This window comes from Pleurodeles waltl, chromosome 6, assembly GCF_031143425.1.
Source record: "Pleurodeles waltl isolate 20211129_DDA chromosome 6, aPleWal1.hap1.20221129, whole genome shotgun sequence".
In the NCBI taxonomy this organism is placed as follows: domain Eukaryota; kingdom Metazoa; phylum Chordata; class Amphibia; order Caudata; family Salamandridae; genus Pleurodeles; species Pleurodeles waltl.
In genome coordinates this window covers 935,374,461-935,395,573 of record NC_090445.1, presented here as the reverse complement: position 1 = coordinate 935,395,573, position 21,113 = coordinate 935,374,461, and the positions used below count along the sequence as shown (strand labels likewise).

The following is a 21,113-nucleotide window of genomic DNA, read 5'->3' as shown; positions in this document are numbered from 1 at the left end:
GCATTCCGTCCATCATTTGTGTTTGTTTGCTTGTGATGTCCTAAGTGCTCCGGGTATGCCCTGACGTGGGTCCCGTGCTCACTATGGGCCGTATGTATGAACATGTTTTCTCATAGATACAGAATGAGTAAAACCCTCTGATACATCTGGCCCTTTGTCACTGGATTCAAGTTGGCTTGGCTGATTAAGGGTGATTCCCTAAAACCAGTCTCAGGATATTTGTTTCCGATCCCAGGATGACTTAGCCTGGCCGATCAGGCTGGACTGTTCCCATGGGGAACAGGGTCAAGACTGATTTGCGTATGGTTGCGTCCAAACTTTGGTGGTGTGGTGAGCTAAAGAATTGATGGATTAAACCCAGATCTGTGATTGGAGATGAATATTTTATTTGTTCCGCATTCCGCCCATAATTTGTGTTTTTTGCTTTTGTCACCCCAAGTGTGCTGGGTATGCCCAGACATGGATGTCGGACTCACTATGCCACTGGAATCAGGTTAGCCTGGGTGATTAAGGGTTATACCCTGAAACTGGTCCCAGTATGCTTGTTTCCAGTCCAGTGAGCACCTGGCCTGGAAGTTCAGGCTAGACTGTTCCCATGCAGGAAAGGGTCAAGACTGATTTGCATATGGCTGAGTCCAAACTGGGGTGGCGTGGTGAGCAAAATAATTGATGGATTAAACCCAGATCTGTGACTGGGGTTGAATGTTTGATTGGTTCCCCATTCTGTCCATCATTTTTGTTTGTTTGCATTTGTCGCCCTAAGTGGGAAGGCTATGCCCAGACATGGGTCCCATACTTGCTATGCCACCAGATTCAAGCTAGCCTGGCTGATGAAGAGTGATAGCCTGAAACCAGTCCCAGGCGGCTTGTTTCTGGTCCAGGGAGGACCAGGCCTGGCAGTCCAGGCTGGACTGTTTCCATGGGGAACAGGTCAAGACTGGGGTGGAGTGGTGAGCAATGGAATTGATGGATTCAACCCAGATCTGTGACTGGGGGTGAATGTTTGATTGGTTCCGCATTCTGTCCATCATTTGAGTATGTTTGCTTTTGTCACCCTATGTGTGCTGTATGCCCAGACATGGGTCCCGGGCTCACTATGCCACTGGATTCAAGCTATCCTTGCTGATGAAAGGTGATACTCTGAAAACAGCCCCAGGGTTCTTGTTTCTGGTCCAGGGAGGACCTGGCCTGGCAGTTTGGGCTAGACTGTTTCCATGGGAACAGGGTCAAGACTGATTTGAATATGGCTGAGTCCAAACTGGGGTGGCGTGGTGAGCGAAACAGTTGATGGATTAAATCCAGATCTGTGACTGGGATGAATGTTTGATTGGTTCTGCATTCCGTCCATCACTTGTGTTTGTTTGCTAACCCATGTAAGAGCATAGAATGCCCCTGTCTGTTTTCTCTGGTCTTCCAGACTAATTAGCAATAACCACATGCATTGGAGGCCAGGAGAGCTCTGTCACCAAATTGGACATTTTAGCTTTTAGTCAGTTTTCACTGCTAGGTTTTCTTAGAACCGCTTAGATAGTATTCACCCTCATATAAATAATGTATTTATTCATTCTGTTAAACACCTCTAAAATGACAGCTAGGTAAAGAGTAATTTTTGTTTTGTAATTGGAACAAATTGCTGTAGTGGTTGTCATATTCACAAGCATAACCCAAGACCTTAGTCTGCCTAACCTGCTCAGGCAGTTACTAAACTGTACGTGTACAGCATATTTTATTTCAAAGCCAAACAGGTATCGGAGATTAGCCAGAGTATCCGGTTTTCAGTTAGTTAGCATCGAATCTCTGATACAAGACAATAAGGACAACATAACTAACCAGTTATAAAGTGCATCTGTTGATGTTGGAGGGGAAGAATGATATACAGTAGTAATATGCAGTATTCCAAATCCATAGATGTTCAAACATAAACAGTGTTTTATAGTAGTGCCTCCAGGAAGCCATAATCTACTGACTACAGCAAGTGCCAATCACTACTGATCTGGTAGGACCAAATAAATAACAACACTTTTATGATTTTACTTTCTTCATTATGTTAACGTAGTGTAACCACCATGTAACACCGCATCACCATGTATTTGTTTAAAATATATTTAAAATGATAAGAACCCCTTCAAAACACCACATGTAGGGGACGGTAGATTGGGTAAATAGCTGGTGAATCAGAAGGTATATGTGAAATGATCAACAAGATTCCTGAGAATTATCTTTTTCCTTATATATTCTCTATTTTGAGATTCTACCACCACTTCACCTTCTCCACACCAAGCTCCATCACCATCTCTACCTGGCCCTCATGGTGGCAGTCCTGGAGCTGGAGGGCTACTGTGGCAGCATCAGGCCCAATCTCTAGGTCGTCCACTTCTGTGATCATCCATGCCACCCTCCATGAAATCAGGCATGTATTCCTGGTACACTTGACTTAAAGTCTCAACCATGGTGGATTGTGCAGGGAGTTGGATTCTCTTGCATATGGAGTCTCTTTTTTATCTAACATGCATGAGGAATCCTATTTTTAGTCCAGTGGTGTCTCTGTAACATCGCAGTTAGTGGTTGAATACTATTTAAATATGCCAATATCTTGAAGTCATTTTTTTTTCAGTTGCCAGTATTTTTTTCTCGCTGTATTTCGTTATTCGGTACCCAAATCGATACGGAAGTGAATTGCTTCCCGTGTCCTTTAAAGTTCACGTTCTCCTCAAATACTATCTAGAGGATCTGGACTGGGTCCAGCTTGCATTGTAATTGTACTTGTTGCCTGGTTACTGGTTCACTGGGCTTTAAACACATTTCTCAACTTCCTCGTGTTCCTACTGCTTCTCATTGTCTGCTACTCGTCCAAACCTGTGGCAGGTACATTTCTTGAATTGTGTGATAGTGCCCTTGCAGTGCTCACTTTATGTGATACCGTCCCGGAGGTGACAGGACATAGGAAATGCCTCAGATTGCTAAAACGTGATATTGTTTATGAAAACGGACCCAAAATGGAGACTGTCTACATAAATCTACAATATCTGATTGAATTTAGGCAGGTGGGTATGCAATTGAACACCCCTTGCACTATGGCCGTACCTAATCACACAGGTGACATATTGTATTAACCAGCTGTGCTGTGTACCTAAATACTCCGTAACTGAAGGGCATGCGTAGCACAGTAGGTGTTGTGTTTCCTCCTTCCGGTTTATTCTGGTCTGCAGGTCGTAAGTCCAATGCAAATAATTGTCATTAGATATGCTACGCTTCTTTACAGAATGTGAAGGGGTTCATTGGAAAGTGTCAAATTACTTTTCTGACATCACAGTGCGCATCACTGTACCTCAAGCTGCAGTCATTGTTTGCAATGAAATGGCTGAGTGCTTGGGACTAAATAGTAGGCCTTTGGGGGCATCAATGCGCCTTGCAGCAGCGGTCTATCGGCGGACGGTACAGTCATGGCTCTATGTAGGTCTGTGTACAGCTGTGCACAGGTATGAGTGTTCTTACAAAAGCAGTGTTATGCCATCCCTTCAGCATCCTGGTGTCAGCACGGGTGTGTGCATATTCCACTCTGCTCCCACTGCCTTGTAACGGCCCTGGTGATGGTAGCTCAACGTTCAGGTTCTTTCTTACCTCACCTCGAGCCCTTCTACCTATTACCACGTGTGACATCCACGGTAAAGCTGCACATAGCGCGGAAAAGACGTCTGCTATCAGGACTTCATCTTCTGTAGAGGAAAGACGTTATTTGAGTGCGTGCGTTTACATAATGGGGCAATGATTGTGTCTCTAACTTACAAAGCCGCTTGCAGAAGCTAAGCCCGAGCAGAGAGAATAAGAATAATAAATAACATATCTGCTATATCCTGAGCTGCACGCCTGCACAGGGCGAAAAAACACACGTCAACCGTGCAAAAGCAATGTTGAATAGCCTTACATGTGGCACGGAGGTCAGCATAAGGTAGCTAAAGTCCAAAAAACCATTAAAAACTCCAAACAGTTGTTCGGAGGTTTTCATAGAATAGCAATCCAGCTAACGGGCGCACCAGGAGAACGAAAGAAGAAAACATAAAAAAAGTCAGTGCTATAAAATAAACTAGATAGTTGATAGGCAATCGATGTCCTTCTAAGGTAGGGCAGGACATTACCCTACATTACCTACAGTCAATATAGCTCATTCCGCCCATAGCCTCTCTGCACAGTTGTTTACGGTTTAACCATGCAGCCAGGGATCTGGTGTCAATTGCCTTATTGACAAAATGAAGCGATATTCTACGAACCACTTGATATCCATTTGCCTGTTTTTATTTCTGCAAAAATCATTAGCTCGTGGGAACCGCTGGTTCGCCTCCACCACTGTAGCGGCTAGAGAATGTGTATTTTTCAACCCTCATGGGCGAAGGCAAATAGTAAAGCCTTACAGCTCAGTCACCTGGGACGCAAAACAAGGCAGGTGATACTGAGAGGCAGTCGGGGTCAACTGCCATTGGATGCATCTACAAGAGGATAAAACGGGGCAACAGACTGCAACAAGTTGCTCCTAACATAAGATACGATACAGAGCATTTACTTTTACCTTTTTTTATTTCTATGGAATAGAGAGGCATATTGTTTAACAGGTCGTTCTCAAAGCTACAACGCTTTTTTTTGCTATTGATAGAATAGGCCCAAAGCTAGCCTTGGAGTGTACATAAGTCACAGGTACCGAACAAACTCTCCAATGTGGCACAACTCATGTGTAAGCTGTAAGAACTGGATATACTCCATTAGGCTGCAAGCTAGTGAAGTCTTAAAGATCTCATTCAGCAGACCAAAGAATGCCAAATTGACTTCAATGCGTCTCCTGGCTCTTACTCGAGGATGAACTGGACATAACTCAGTCTGATAAATGTTGGAGCAGCTGTGGCATAAAACGCTTGGGGCTGATTCTGTGTGGATTTGGGGCTGGTCCTTTTCTGGTTTGTGAGCACTTTACTGCATCCCTCCCATTTAACATCTATATAATCATACAAATTTAAAGCTGCTATGTGGGGGGCACCTTTCCCGCTGCAGCTCCTCTCTCAATGTCACTATATAGTAAATTACTGAACCCTCACAAGCACCATTGCACAGCACATATTGTGTGTAAGACTGGCAAGCGATATCCTGGCAAGCAAAGAGACATCCCAGGAACAGACAGCCCTCCTTGCCCGTGCTCTTAACAGACTACCGTAGATGAGCAATGACAAGAGACATTTAGATGTTTACCTGCAGACCACCATGAACTCTTGCCCATTGCTATGAGACGCCATTAGAATGTGGACGTTGTGTGAAATGGAACATTTCCTGATTGCAAATGGTTACAGGCTCCTTTGAGAACCTGTGAAATATGGTAAGTATTCTGATGTGACTGGCTAAATTAAACGCTCTTTTCATGCCTGTGTCCCACAAGTACATGGTGTGTATGTCCTTTCAACGTACAGCCAGCAGTGTATCAACACAGTACAACCACAACCTCCAAAATGTTGATGGCACAACATCAATGCCCCTGTATCGCTGTAAGAACGAGTTGTTCACTACAGAGGTGATCAATAAATGCCTCGACTTAGGTAAGCACAGTAACACTTAACTAACGTTATTACGTTGAATTAAGGGAAATTGTACTTTAGTATTATTTACTGAAATAAAAAGGGCAGGAGGGACGACATTTAATTAAATGTATTTTGAAGGGTTAAACTAACATTAACATTAGGTTAAGGTATAATTTTTTGATTTAATTTAAGTATAAAACTAATTAAGGATGTGTTTGACTTTCAAGTCATGCAAATCTAAATGCTGCCTTCTTTACGAAGACGATTGTTTTCTATTTTCACCTCTAGGTATAAACAGTGCTTTAAATGGGCCGGTACTGTCCGGTACTGAGTACCGGCACTTTTTTATTTTGAGAGGGAGAGTGCCGGCACATCTCAAGAAATACGTAATTCTTTTAATTGGAGAGTACCGGCACTTCTCAGAAACAAGCAGGTACTCTGGCACAGAGTACCTGCACTTTATTTTTTCCATTTCAAGCACTGGGTATAAAGGGAATTAATTTTGGCTTGGGCAACCCCCCGATTGGGTGTTTTTATAATAGTGCTCTGACAATGACCATTCAGATCTACTCTTTCTGTGTTTGTAGTGTAATAATCATTATAAAGGGGTTAGAGTTACTTTAAGATTGATGCAAAAGATCAAGGATCATTACATCTATAAAATACATTACGGCGTAAGATTAGGACAATGCTAATTGTTTAATTTAATAATGTGAAGTGAATATACATTAATATGGGGTTAGTATGCGGGGCAGGCGACAAATAACTAACAAAGCGAATTTTAGAGTACTTAATTTAGAGTGAAGGTTGTGGGTATTTGGATCAGGTTACAAATAACTATTAATTGCTGGTCATGGTTCAAAATCCTTCATTACTATAATTTTGATATATGAGACTACAAGGCTTATGCAAACAAGCAAATATGTATCTCAAGTTGAACAACATAAATCACGTGTACATTATTAGCAAAAGCAAGTCAATGAACAAAGAAAAACATGCTTTCATGGCAAGAGAATAAAACTAAAACATACTGTACCATTTCTATATTTTCTTGCGTTACAAACTTTAACTTATTTTCCATTCTGTGAAACGCATGTGACAGGTCTTCATTCTTCCGACTCAGACGTTTATTTTTGTCCAGAAGAGGTTTATACTGACTTTCTGCTTCCTTCAGGCGCTTTAACTGAAATGTAAAAATCATGTCAATTTACATATAATATTATTTACAAAAGACTGAGTCGGTGATTTAAAGTCCACTTATACATTGATCGCAAAGGCAAAGTTGCCTGACTCCTACAGCTAACGGCCCAATATAATATATATCATGTAGCCCTGCAGATATTCAAGGATGTGACATCACATGACGTTTGACACCGAGGACATCACATGAAGTGAAACCACACAACCTTTTACCGGATTAAATGAGGGACAGACGCTATAAAATCCTACAAACGTGAATACACTAAATTTAAAACCATTAAAAAATCCTAAAATCACTTGCAACAAAAACAGTTATTATTTATTTGAATTCATTCCTCCGAAAAAAGATGCACAGTAAAGTACGAACATTCAACCCATGCTCTGCGTAAAACTAAACAAGCAGAGAATAATTTTTATGTTACTTTGTCATTTTCAGTAGACCATGCTCACCAGATCTATTCCTTGACAGCAAACAAGACTTGCCCATCGCTAATATTCTCATATTTACATTCTTTACCATTGATTTCAGCCAGGCCGACCGCCAGATTATATTATACAAAGGACAAAATAAATGGATCAAGCTTTTCCTTTATGCTGTAGCAAAATAATTGGCAATGCAGTGCCACCCCTTACCCAGCTTCACACCCCTTCACTTAGCAGCAAGGTTCCAAACCTGAACTGGGCATAGAGATCTGTGGTCTTTGCGTGAACCCATTTATGCACCACAATAGTTTACATGTCATTAAAGAGTGAGCCATTTACTTATTTGTTTCTTCCATCAACAGCAGCATTTTGATGGGATGTACTGTATATAGCAACAGACACACAGTACATAGACAGTGCAGGGTAAGAGATAGAATGTTGGATTTGATGGGTGGTGTACATATAATGCAGATAGGATAGTACATATATATTTATCATTTGTACATATAGTTAATGAAATATTTAGTGTAAAAGTAAAGAGAGCGTGTGGTTGATTATAACGATTTCTGTAGACTGAGTTCCTTGATACTGGTCTTGAAAAAGTAAGCAGAGGTTGAGCAGTTTTCAGCAACAAGCGAGTTCCACCGCACAGGACCTTGTAAACAGAATGTCTGAAATGTTGACGCCTTTACTGTTGGTTTGGCGTGATTCTGGTTGGCTCTGCTAAATACATTTTCCTCAAATGTTTTGATTTTTTCTCAGTCTTTGCTGACTTTCTGTGCGCGACCTTAGGAATCTAGGCACTTCCCCACTGTCTGGAAATAGGAAAGTGGATGTGCCTGTACTACCCATAGTAGGAAGGGGTGGGTGGGGACATGGTTGAGGTGTTGTACCCAAGAGGACCCTGTGAAACAGGTATTCTACATACTCGGGGTGGGTAAGGCATACTACATACCCACGGCAGATATGGCCTTGGCTACTAAGCGGACGCTTTGAATCACCCCCAACTTCAAAGGAACCATATAGTAAAACTAGGGGTCCTCAACGTCTGCAAGTAACCTTTACAGCGATGTGGGATTGGTGCTGCTGGACCGCATAGGCACACTGCTGTTCTGCCCAAGAGGATAACTGTTCGAGGAAGGGATCCACACTCCCCTTCCTACTTAGAGACTGTCCTGGGGCTGATTGGCTGCTGCTCTGTATCATTCCAAAGGGTAACTCTCCAAGGGCAGGTAGGCTTGCTCCATGTTCTCTCAGGAGGTCTCAATGACATGAAATAATGATAAATATGGTCCTAGGTCTCTCACTCATTGCCTGGAGTTTAGAAGACATTTCTACTGAGTCAGTCCTAAAAGTTACAAAAAGGTAATCTGCCTGGAATCCAACGAGAGTGCTGTTGTAACTGTCAAAGCAAATTGTAATTGTAATTGAATTTATATAGCGCTTACTAACCCTGACGAGGCGTCAAAGCGCTTTATGGCGAGTAGCATGCTACTCCGGAACCCAAGAGGAATTAGTGGTGGATAAGTATAGGGAAATATGAGTACAGTATTAGTATTAGTATGAGTTAATTTAAGCAGTGGATATGTGAGTTTGTTAGATGGATTGACTAGAGTAATGGAGGGATAGAGGAGGGAAGACTCTAGAAGTGTTAATTGGGAGTACATAGTAATAGGATGAGGTTTAGGATGAGTAAAGGAGAGATGGAGGAGGGATGAGTCTGGGGAAAGGGGTTAGGGAGGTCATACTAGCAGAAGGGGTTTTGGATGAGTCAAAGGTGAAATAAATGAGGGAGAATTTAGTTGGGTTGTTTTGGAGATCATACTAGTAAACTGAGGTTTGGGGTGAGTTAGATGTGGTAGAGGAGGGAAGAGTTTAGACAAGGTTATTTTGGAGATCAGCGTAGTAGAATGGGTTTGGGATGAGTCAGAGTGGGGATGGAGGATAGATTAATAGAGACAGGGTGATGGGGAGACACAGCAAGGCTTAAGAGAGAGTAAAATGTACATTATTATTTTTTAAATTTAATTATTTATTTTTGAATTTTTATTTACAAAGTTAAATTATTTTTTTTTAAAAATTCTCTAGTACTATAGGACTAGAGTAATAAATACATAGTAAGGGAATAAATGTGCAAGGCATATAATAATGGGTAAAATAATATAGTAAAGTTGGATTGTATAAACACAGACAAATGACACCATGTGTTCTTGGTTTCCTTGTGCTGCATCTAAGTATTGAACAGTTACAGTTAGGCATGTAACTGTATACTCCACAGGGCAGTTCTCGGGTAGATCTCATCAAGACTACATCATTCTCAGAAGACAGATGCCAGGTCCTATCGAAACCCTTCGGGTGTTGTAAGGGAATGGAGGTCCCAAACAGATAAAACATATCCCCATTAAGAAACTATAAAATGTTTACAAGTGCAAGTGCATTTTATTGTCAAATTCCTGTCGGCTAACTTATGCTTGTTAGATTTATGTACGCAAAATAAGGTATCTTTGGGGCTCTACTGCTGTTTCAGATTTCCAGCAGTAATCCACAATTTGTTTGTGAATACCTAAAGAGGTGAGAATTTGCTCAGTAGGAGAAAATCCCATTGGCAAATGTATGACTTTTTCCAGGGATGTTGAGTGACCCAGGTCCATTGGGTATACTGCTTCTCGTAGGTTGTAATTCAGAAAAGCACATCACAAGCTCATTTTGAAAACAGCTAAAAGTTGTGGTGTTTGTGATTTACCTGATATTTTATATTCTGTGCCATGTTTTTGCTGATTTACTTGTCTCAAACGATCAGTAAATTTATATTGCATTGATTTTTCTGTACTGCCACGATAGTTTACTATTGCTGTCATCTAGAATTTATGTCACATTCGACCTGCACATAACATTCCATTAACAGCTGCCTTCAAATAAGCACCACGAGGAAGACAGTTTTAGATTTCTAGTTTGAGGCAAAACCCAACAAATGGCACCAGAAGAGGTGGGTTAAGAAACAGCTCACTATCAATGAAAAAGAAAGCAATTGAAAAGCCCAACTGTCCCCTCAACCAGCTGCAATGAAAATGATGTTTCTATTTACTGCCTTACTATGTGCTGCCTGCAAACGTCTCTGGCCTTGCTTACCTCTCAGCACTGGCAACGCATCCTCTAAAGCAGATAAAGGCATTAGGAATTTAAGTGCGTTCCTTTTTTTTGAAGAATAATTATAAAGCTGAATTTGCTTGTTAGGATGTAGTTTATACTTGCTAATTGGTAACTTTCAGAAATCCCTATACTTCCTACGGATTGCAGAAATTGCTAAAGTTTATGTACAAACTTCTTGGGGATCGACAGCCCTATCATAATTATGTTTGTAATGTAGCAACTTTATTTTCTTCAACGTTCAGTTATTGGATTAATTTGATAAAGTCTTAAAAGTTCTCTAGAGGAAATAGAGAAGCCTAATTAAGTGACACGTGTGCCAGATCCTCACAGCCAGAATCACATTACATTAATTATCAGCACCTCAGGTGCATTACACCTGGGTGAAGGAGCCTCCATTTTGGGACTGCTACACAAAACACACTCCACATCCCGCGACGCACACCCAAGAAAGCAGTGGCTTGTATGGGTCATGGGTATATGCGAAATACCTACCATGAGAGTTTAATGATAGGAAAGCCTGGGCTGTATGTTAAGACCCGTGTTACAAGTTCAGGGCTACATTCTGTTCCCTGTGGAAACAAGTTACAAGTTGTGCGGTAATTATAGCACTCTTGACAGGTTTCCCCAGACAGATTCCAGGTCAAACTGCTGGAATTTATGGGGAAGAGGACTGAAATAAAGCTAACATTTGCAGAATTTGGTGTCTTCTTAACCAAGTCTGCAGGTTAAGGAAAAGTAAACGTTTTACATTGGAAACATTTTGTCACTATGTAAGATGAAGAAATGTGGGCAATAGCAAACATTTCTACTTTTTACAGCAAGTTTAGAAGACTTCAGTTGGTTCTCGTCCCTGAGTTGCACTCAGACTTGAAATTCTTCTTTTTCTCACAGTTTTGTGGTTGTGCACATGTGCGCCTTTGTGGAAATATACGGATACTGGTGCAGGGGTCACAAGTACAGTCAGTCCACTGGTGTAGTTATACAGTTGGCTGTGCCAGGTGTCAAACATGTATCGCATAAAAATCTACACTCTAATCCCGGCAAACCAAGAGGACACACTCCAAGGTGTGTCCTTACGCAGAATTTAGACCTAAAGGACCGTTGGCTTTACTCCCTCTACTAGCCACTTGTCAAACCATCACACCACCAATATCTCCCTCAATGGTCAGCCAACCAACTACTGTTGTGAGTGAACCCTCTTCATTTCAAATAATCTCGTTCTCCTTCGACCCTCTATATACACCTAAGTAGTGAATGACTGCCGATTAATCAGTAAAGCAGATGACTTGGTGCATCAAGGCATCCAGGGTTCCATCTAAACCTGCACTTTATAGCTGCATTCAGAGAAATATTAAGGCAAAGGCTTTTGGGGAAAATTAGCTTTTGGCGTACAGATGTCTTTTGCTGTTTACGCTATGCCTGTGGAGCTATCGCAGCTCCACAATCACCTACGTACAGAGTGTGAAGGGAAGGTATGCTTATTTTGTAAAAGTGTAATTTAACCTTAAAATGTGTCCATTCTACAATGGGTGTGAACAAACACACGCCTAATGCTGTACGCTCTAAATACCCGCTGTATTTAAAAAATACGGCTAGCACTGGCAAAGCCAATGGGTTAGACTTTAACGTTCTAACACATGTAAACACAGGTATGCATATATGCTGTTTGTATTTATTAGCACCTTAGAGGCAGGCCTAATGGCTCTGCCGATGCATGTAATAGAAACAGCATCCAACACATTTTTGAAGCACATATTAACTCAAGGACAGCATTCCTGGTACATTTCCTAAATCTAAATCCCAGCGACATTTAACTGTTTTGGTTGTTAAGGTTGAGAACTTTTTGTTATATTTTATTTGTCTCTCTAATTACTTGAGAGCAGATTTGATTTTATTTTCTTAAAAATGTGGCAATATTTACGTGTATAAATTAAAATTAAATCCAAAGGTTTCGATCTACGTTGAAAATGTTTGCCTTGCATTATAGAATCTCTGGCATAAACCTTGTCAACAAAATTCAGAGTGGAGTGAAGTAAGTTACTTTTTTAGATTAACCCGGTCTTTCTATCTTCTCACTGACACACACCACAAAAGAGTCTTAATTTGTCATGGTTATTTAAGTTTTGCCTGCACAGCTTTTGCAATGTGCTTGTGAAATTCATTATTAATATATATGTCTTAAAAGAGGCTTACTTCCTGCCCCTTGGTTCCTGTGCTTGCCACTTGTTTTCCTTCGTTATAGTGGCTGTAGCTTATTTTGTGCATTTACCAATTCTTGTTCCTCGTGTGTTTGCTCTTATCAATGTCCCAAGGCATAAGTACTGTTTACATCCACCTATCTCCATGTATCTTTTTTCTTGTTTTGCCTCCACAGCACTTGTGCTGTGCTTATTTACTTATTTTAATTTTTTAGCTGCACAATGCTTGCACTGTGCTTGTTTCCCTATATTGGTGGTTTTATAACATTTCCCATCAAAGGTCGGCTTGGACCCGATATTTCCCATAGGGGGAGGACAGAAGCAGCAGGCAGCAGGCCAGCACAGCAAAGCAACAGGCGGAATGGCAGTTCCTCCAACAGCATCCAGCTCTTCTTCCTGGCAGAATGTCCACAGTCCAGACGTTTTCTGAAGTTGTGGGGTGAGCAGGCCAATATTTATACTCATTTCTGCCTTTGAAGTAGGCAAACTTCAAAGGAAAGTCTTTGTAGTGCACGAGACCCTGCCTCTCCCTGTCCTGCACCCTGGCGCACTCTACGGGGTTGGAGACTGCTTTGTGTAAGGGCAGGCACAGCCCTATTGAGGTGCAATTTTCAGCTTCTCCCTCCACTATAGCCTAGGAAGACCCATCAGGGTATGCAGGACACACATCAGCTCCTTTTTTATGACTATCTAGAGTGAATTTACCCATAGCCCAACTGTCACCCTGGCCCAAACGTGTATTCAGCAGACAGGCAGAGGCACATAATGGTTAAGAAAGGAAATAACCACTTTCTAAAAGTGCATTTTCAAACTTACAGTTCCAAAACCAACTTTACCAAAAGATGTATTTTTAAATTGTGAGTTCAGAGATCCCAAACTCCATATCTCCATTTGCCCCTAATGGAAAATTACACTTTAAAGATGTTTGAAGGCAATCCCCATAATACCTAACGGGAGAGATAGGCCTTGAAATAGTGAAAAACGGGTTTAGCAGTATTTCTCTATCAGGACATTTAAAGTATACTAGTACATGTCCAGCCTTTTAATTACACTGTACCCTGCTCATGGGGCTGCCTTGGGTCACCTTAGGGGTGATTTACATATAGTAAAAGGGAAGGTGTGGATGCACTTGCCAGGTTCACATCGACATGGCAGTTCAACACTGCACACACAGACACTGCAGTCGCAGGTTTGAGACAGGTTTGTATGGCTATTCATGTGGGTAGCCCAATTAGTGCTGCAGACCCACTAGTAGCATTTGATTTACAGGCCTGGGCTCAAATAGTGCACTTTACTAGGGACTTACCAGTAAATCAAATATGCCAATCATGGTAAACCAAACACAAATCTAATTTAGACCAAGAGTACTTGCACTTTAGCACTGGCCAGCACTGGTAAAAAGTCCAGAGTCCTAAAACCAGCAAAAACAGATCCGAAAAAATCAGAGGAAGTTTGGGGATAACCCTGCAAAAAGGGCCATTTCCAACAATAGTGAACTAAGTCAGTACTGTCACTTTGGAAAAATAAAAAGGACTTTTACTCTATTAAAAAGCTAGAGAATGATGTAGAAATGTCTTAAATCCTTTAAACTATACATAACTACTAATTGTGTGAATTGTGTGGTATGTCACATACGTCAGGGTATTAAACAGTACAATAACCACTGTCTACTGCTTTAGGCTCAATGTTGCTCTCTAAAACTTGAGCGTTCTCAAATCTCCACAACCTTCTACAATGATACTCTCATCTGCTTGTATGCACTACTTCCTCTCAGATTGGGCCACGTAGGCACAGGGAGCAATTGTAGTCAGTGGCAGGGAGGATTCTGAAGGTGTGAACAATGCATGCCAGAAGTGGCACTCTGCCATAGCCAGGCTCCTGTAACTCCCCGGAGATACTCTTGTGGCTTTTGTCCGACTGTGCCTAGGCTGCTTGGCCCAATATAAGACCTGCATCCAAAGCATGATAGAGGAGCCCACATCCACTAGTCAACACCAAGGAGGAGTCATAAAGACTTAAGGACTTAAAGGAAGCCCATGTTGCATTGTCATGCAAGTAGCTTTACCTTTTTAGAAATCTATCTGAAGCTGCATTGTGTGTCTAATTGTGCATGTATGAACCCCATTGTTTAAATCCGTGAATTTTTTTTTAAATAGGTCTCATTATCAGTTTTAGAAGGATGGAGTAATCCAACTGTCAGAGCAGCAATAGAAAATGGTAACTGAAAGACAATTATGTAGATGAGAAGTGGAATATTAATAAATTCAAACAGCATCTTACAGTAAATTGCTCTTTCATTAAAGAACTAATTTCAATTTGTGCCTTGAATGAAGTTATCTGAAAAAAAGACCAGTTGAAAGAAATGTGAATGACTAAAAGCACTTGTATATGGGCAGTCAAATTCATTGGAGGAAAACTAGTTTGCACTCTTTTTGTACTACACAGCATGCGTCTCACAATTCCTCTTATGTTAGTGACACTACAGACTTTGAGATCTAGAGTTATGTGTTTTGTCTTTTTGATATCCATCCAGTTCATTCAACTAATGTTATTGTGTAATTTCTAATCTCTTTGTGCTCCAAGTCAATTTAAAATATTCTGCCAATGAGAGGTATTGGGAGTAACCATGCTGGACCACATTTTCAGTCATCTGAAGTAGATTAATTTGAGACTTCTAAATCATGAACTTGATTGTGTCTTTGTGAAGTTAGCATCAAAGTGAAGACTTAGGTATCTCAAAGGGCTTCATAGACAAACTACCCTGCTCATAGTCGAAGGCTGGTCTCAGCTGAAGCATGAACAGCCGCACATAGTCAGTATAGCAGGGGTGTCAGCATTTCAAAATCTTTCGGTTGCCTCCCCCCGTTTTTCAAAAACGAATTAACGTCAGAGTACCATTCTCTCAAGCACACCAAAAGGAAGCTATCTTACAGTCTTAAGATGATAAACTAAAATGCACAGAGCTGGAAAGAGAATCCAAGAAAACTATCCTTCTTTAAAGCCACACTGAATGTACAAAATCTTCATAGCTCTTACCAACAAAACAGCAATAAAAAATGAAACCCTTCTTTCTGATGTTATATGGGACTGACAATGAAAGTCTTAATGTTCATACTCATGGAATTTATAGTGACTATGTTGCTCTCAAAAGCGTATCTGACACCATTCTGGCGCTCCCTTTAAGACATTCTTTATTCAATGGCATGATTCATCAAGGGCTTGAAAAAAGTTGACCATGTCATTTGAACACCAAAGGAATTAGATTGGCTGGCCCTCTAGGCCTGCATTGTATTCAAAACTATCTGTATCACCCAGAAGGTAATAAAAACAATAGCCCAACTTACCTGGCTAACAAACTAATCCCTTTGGGCAGATAGCACCGTACTAGGAACCAGTAAATGGCGTGACTGGTAAAGAAAACATGCAAGAAAGAAATAAGGAAGTTCTTTTCTGTACCAAATGTACCTCAAATGTAAACTGCTTCATTAAAGTGGCCCTGTCTTGAGAAAGGTACATCCAATTTTTAACAGGCTGTTGTCAGGCTTTATTTGGGAAGCCTTATCAGAATTGCCTGGATTTGGTTCATTATTTCACCTTCTTTATCCAGTTGAATCAGCACAGCAAGTTATTGCTACTAAATGTCACCTCCTACCTTAGTCCTAAACCTGAATTTAATTTGCTACTAAAGCCCATTGCAAAGTAATGGGGTGGGAATTTACAATCCAATCACACAAACCAGATTTACATTGGAAAGTTCCACAAAGTAACATTCAGTTGTGCTCTGTGCCATATTGCGCTACTTTGTATCAAGAGGGCATTTTATAGGTGTTACATGGATGTTCCCATGCAAGCGCCCATGGGTTGTGACAAGACCTTATATTCTGACATTCATAGACAGGCATTTGTGTTAAAACCATCGAAGCAGGTATAACAAGGTGAAGTGTTTCCATTTCTCCTTATTTTCCAATTGTGCGTGTGCTGCAATACGCAGCACACATACAATGTGACAATAGTCTTAAATAATATTTTTTAACTGGAAGGCTCCCTTTCCATTACAAAACATATTATTTAGCGAATGTACCCACCCTTTCACTATACCTATGAGACAACACCAGTGCTGGGGAAGGGACAAAATTGACCATATTGTAGTACAAATAGTGTATTTTTTCACTTTCCAATTGAAGCAAGGCAGTACATCTGGACCTTAGTATGTACAATTTGGAGCCGCCCTAACATGAACACATATAACATTAGTTAACCTTACTTAATAAAATTATCTAGATCCTACACTTTTGCAATAACATTATGCTCCTCAATTCTTTCCTTATTTCTCAGATTTATTTTTTTGTAAATGTGTACAGTATAGATGTGACTCCCAAACAAAGTCATGTCCAATTCACCAAAGATGGTTGTTGGTGTTTTGAATGATTCATACTTTGATCTCCATGCACAGAAGTACTTTTTTCCAGGGTAGTCTCATGTGTGCCATTAGGTGTGAAATCTTGGAAAGCCTTGATGGCTGAATTAACCAATATGCTTTTTGTTGAACATCTGTGAGTACTACTCACAAAAGCTTAACACCTAGGTGCATTAAAACACCTCAAAGTGTCTTGGCTCATGAACAGAACTTGAGCATTGGGGCTAAATAATGACGTTCAATAAAAGTTTTGGTAAATCCAAATGATACAGGAATACATAAACTTATAAAATGTGGCAATTATGTGAAAATGTGGAAGTTGCCCCACAGTAAATTGCATGACATTTTTTTATTATTTTGATAGAATTCCATTATCAAATATACATGCCCCCACTTATCACTCTGGGTTTGCTCTTTTTAGCTTCCCTTGTCAATCACAAAAGATTCTAAACCAGAAAAAGATTAGACAGTTTTCTTCCCCATTTGGTAAACCTAACTTTCACCCCTTTTTCCTACATTTTCAGTGCATTGTTATTTAAAGCAGAACTGAAACTTTGCAGTTCTCTCATCTCTGTTAGTAAAATGTAATAATTTGTTTAACTCTTTATACAGTATACTCTATAAAGATCATAATTTCAGTAATTTGCTCACAACAGAGATGACAATCAGGGAAAGCAAGTATTCAGGCTGAATTATTTTGACACTATTTAGCATAACTGGCATATGTTTTGAATATCATAGTTTCTTTCTTCATTTGTTCTTAAGTTACACCGGCAACGGGTGTTAGGGAAACTTCCTTTGTTAAACAATCCTAACTTGTTACTTTCAAAAGGAACAGTCTTCTGGTAATGGGATTTACTCAAAAACTTATGTTACAGCTGTTTTCCAAGCTCTACATATGTGTTCCTTGCGTTGGGTAACAGATGCTGTTTTAGTGAGTCTTGGATATTTTTCAATCATCCTAACAAAATCTTTTGGTTCTAACTTAAAAGTATTTTCCTTAAAATCTCTATTCTTTCTCCAATTTCCAGAGTGCAAAATAGAGTGATTTCTCCTTCTTTCCACATTTTCTGCTGAAGTTATGTCTGGATCTCTCAGCTGTAGTTGAAGTGGGCAGATTAGACAGGGAAATGCACTTATAAATGGTTCATGAACATCAAAAAAGTTACGTTTGAATAGATCTGCAGCAAGCATCTGGCAATCAAATGCAAAAAGAGAAAATGTGTGCATAATTTACAAACACATAAAAAAGTATCACTCTTGTATCAATCTCTTATGTAAGCTTTCTTACTTTTCTAAATGTAGTATTCTTTACACCAGTGTAAGTTACTTCTTGCTACAGGTGTAACCATGGATCTGAGAATTCCCTTTGTAATTTATTCCCCATGTGTCACTAAACGTTTAAGTTTATTTTTTGCATTCTGCTAAAGGCAGGTGTTATACATAATGCATACAAATCATTGATTTGACAAAACTGTATTTGAAAGGCTTATGTTCCAAAATAAAAATGCATCATTTACATTTCTGCACTTACAAGCTCGTTCCTTTCCTCAGAGAGCAGTGCATTGCGATCTTCCAGTTTTCTGATGATTGCACTCAGTTCAGCAATTTTTAGTTGAAAGCGACGAGCATCTTTTTCATCTAACTGCTGTTCCTAAAACAAAAATCAACTGCAAATAACTGTACATCAGAAAAATTAAAGCATAACAGTCATGCACCAGAAAATACCCCCTAATATTTAGAAAATCTAGTCAGCATTAAGATTCTGGAAGCTGAAATCAATTAAAGCACAACAAAAGGGATGATATCAGCAAGAGATGTGATGAAACAAACTTAAAGAATAAATTCAATGTAAAATTGAAATGGATTACACACATCTCAATTATGTCACGTTAGGATGGGCAAAGCTGTTTTGAGAACTTCACATTGTAATTCTGTAAGTAGCTTTCTGCTTTGACTTTCTGAAAAGCAGTCATACTCAAAATAATGTAAGTGGGTGTCATTCTCCTTTAGCAACAAAATACCCATGTTCTAAAGGCTCTATTGTTAAGAATGGAATTAATAGAACAGTGTATGAATGTTATACCTAATAAAGTGTAGCAAAGTAGTGAAACTAAACAATACTCCAGCTTGCAATATGTTACAACTGAATTGAGTGTTTAAAAAAATACCTTTAAAATAAGTGCTTTGATGCGGAAAATCCCCTTAGATTTTGTTGAAATTTATCCTGAGATGAAGTGCACAGTAATGGAAACCACTTTAATCCTTCACTCAAAGTATATCATTTCCCATTAACAAAGTTTGTCTCATAAATATTGACTACACTATCTTATCATTATAGTATCTTCTAGAAGAAATGTCAAATTATAAAGAAAGAAACCAATTAATGATTTTGATCCTATTACTATCAAGCCACATTTGGGGTTCCACAATCAAAAGGTGCAGGAGAGGCTCCTTCTAGAGTATAAATGGTATATTCATCTCTAAGGCAAAACAATAAAGTAATCAAGCCCCTCTTCAAAGGCAATCTTGATGGAACCAAATGAACAATGTTAAAATCATTTAAAAAGCTGACAATATAGTTTATTGTCATGCTTGTTTTATTTTAAAGACAGAATTTCCAACATATTTGAGATTTAAATCTATAGAGTATTGAAGGATATCATAGCAAATGTATTATACTCTGAATCAAACAGAAGCACTTAGATTAAATTATTGAAAGCACTTAGCATGTACAATGTGAAGTAAAAAACAAGTTCAAGCAGTACTCTACTAATGTACAATAATTGTGCTTGCCACTTGGTTGCACACGAAATGCGCTTTGTCTGCTATTTACAATACACTTTTAATTGGCATTATCATTTGGATCCAAGAGTATACACATCACCTACTGTTTATGAAATGTTTTAATATTTATAAGCAGAGAGTCTTAGCCAAAGCGAAATTAAACAATAGCAGTGTTTTAATATTATGCTGTTTTTCCCTACCAATCAAAACAAGCCAAAGCTTTCCATTGGCAACTTTGAAAATAACAATCAGTATGGTTGAAATGCAACCAAAAGCATGTTCACCATTTTCTAGATTATGCTAAGGGAAAGCTCCTGCTTGCACACTCATTAAAATATTGTGTTTTTTAAGTTGAATACCAGGTGAAAGTGCTTACAGGGCTTCCTGAGTGATCTGAAGTGTCTCCTGCACCCACTGCAAAGGGAAGTTCCCGTTTGGGGCTACTCAGATGCCGATCAGATTCTTTGACCTGGATAAGTTGTTCATCTAAAGCTTCCTTTTGGAGCTGAAGTCTTTGAGCATGCCCGGCTTGCACCCCTAACTCTCTTTCCAGCACGTAGACTGTTCTGTCTTTTAATTTGATCTCCTCCATCTATAAGGAGAACAAAACACAGTCACACAGCGCATGCATTTGTATACAAGTCTGAGGTACTATTAAAGCTGCATCATCTAAACGAGACAACAGATTCACAATCAGTTTACTTGGTTGAACAGCTTTTAAAATACACCAATACTAAGATGTTGCACTTGTAAAAGAAGCAATGACTGTGCTTTCCATACATAATTGTCAAGCTTCCTTGTTATTTTTCTTAAACCTATACAGGAGAAGAACAGTGTCAAAATGTAGCAGCAACGTTTTAACCAAACGTGGCTTCAGGGTTGAGTGTGATGTAGACTGAAGCAAAGCAAAATAATAACAGAAAACTATGTTCCACTGCCTTAATTTCTCAGCCAATCTCCCTGACATTGACCACCTCCTTTTGTGTAGAAACAAAGAGAATGTTTTATTTCCCACAACATGTTTATTTTAACCTCTCCTTTTTATGTGGTTTTTACAGTTATGAAGGCCTTGTGTGACATGGTAATAAGTAGCCCAAAGACAGTTATGCACGGATGGGAAGAACTCTCCCAGACAGGCTTCTGCCCTGGAGGTTTTATGTCTCAAAACTAGGATATCCTGAGTATTTCTCCTGCTTCATTTACACAATTGTGTAAGAGCGTAGCAGGTTGGAACTACTGACCTTATTTCTATTCAGTCAGTTGCAGGTGATAAGGGATGTCCACTAATAGTCTAAGGATTCATCAATGCAAGTGGAATTAGAAACGTTTATGATGAGCTTTGTCTATTTCCAGTCTCTATGTCTAAAACTACCCAAGTAC

At 39.6% G+C, this 21,113-nt stretch overlaps 1 protein-coding gene across 6 annotated transcripts in view; it reads right to left on the bottom strand.

Annotated features, from left to right (window-relative positions):
• The window catches only part of JAKMIP3 (Janus kinase and microtubule interacting protein 3), a 698,412-nt gene that overhangs the window by 260,188 nt on the left and 417,111 nt on the right, over nt 1-21,113 (bottom strand). For 2 of the 6 annotated variants that reach the window (XM_069239745.1, XM_069239744.1), the window contains exons 4-6: nt 20,110-20,325; nt 18,481-18,600; nt 6,595-6,741 (exon numbers count right to left, since the gene is read on the bottom strand). In XM_069239745.1, coding sequence (XP_069095846.1) covers nt 6,595-6,741; nt 18,481-18,600; nt 20,110-20,325 — 483 coding nt within the window. The remainder of the gene's footprint in view (nt 1-6,594; nt 6,742-18,480; nt 18,601-20,109; nt 20,326-21,113) is intronic. The other 4 variants (XR_011204932.1, XM_069239748.1, XM_069239746.1 and 1 more) reach the window with 3 other exon arrangements.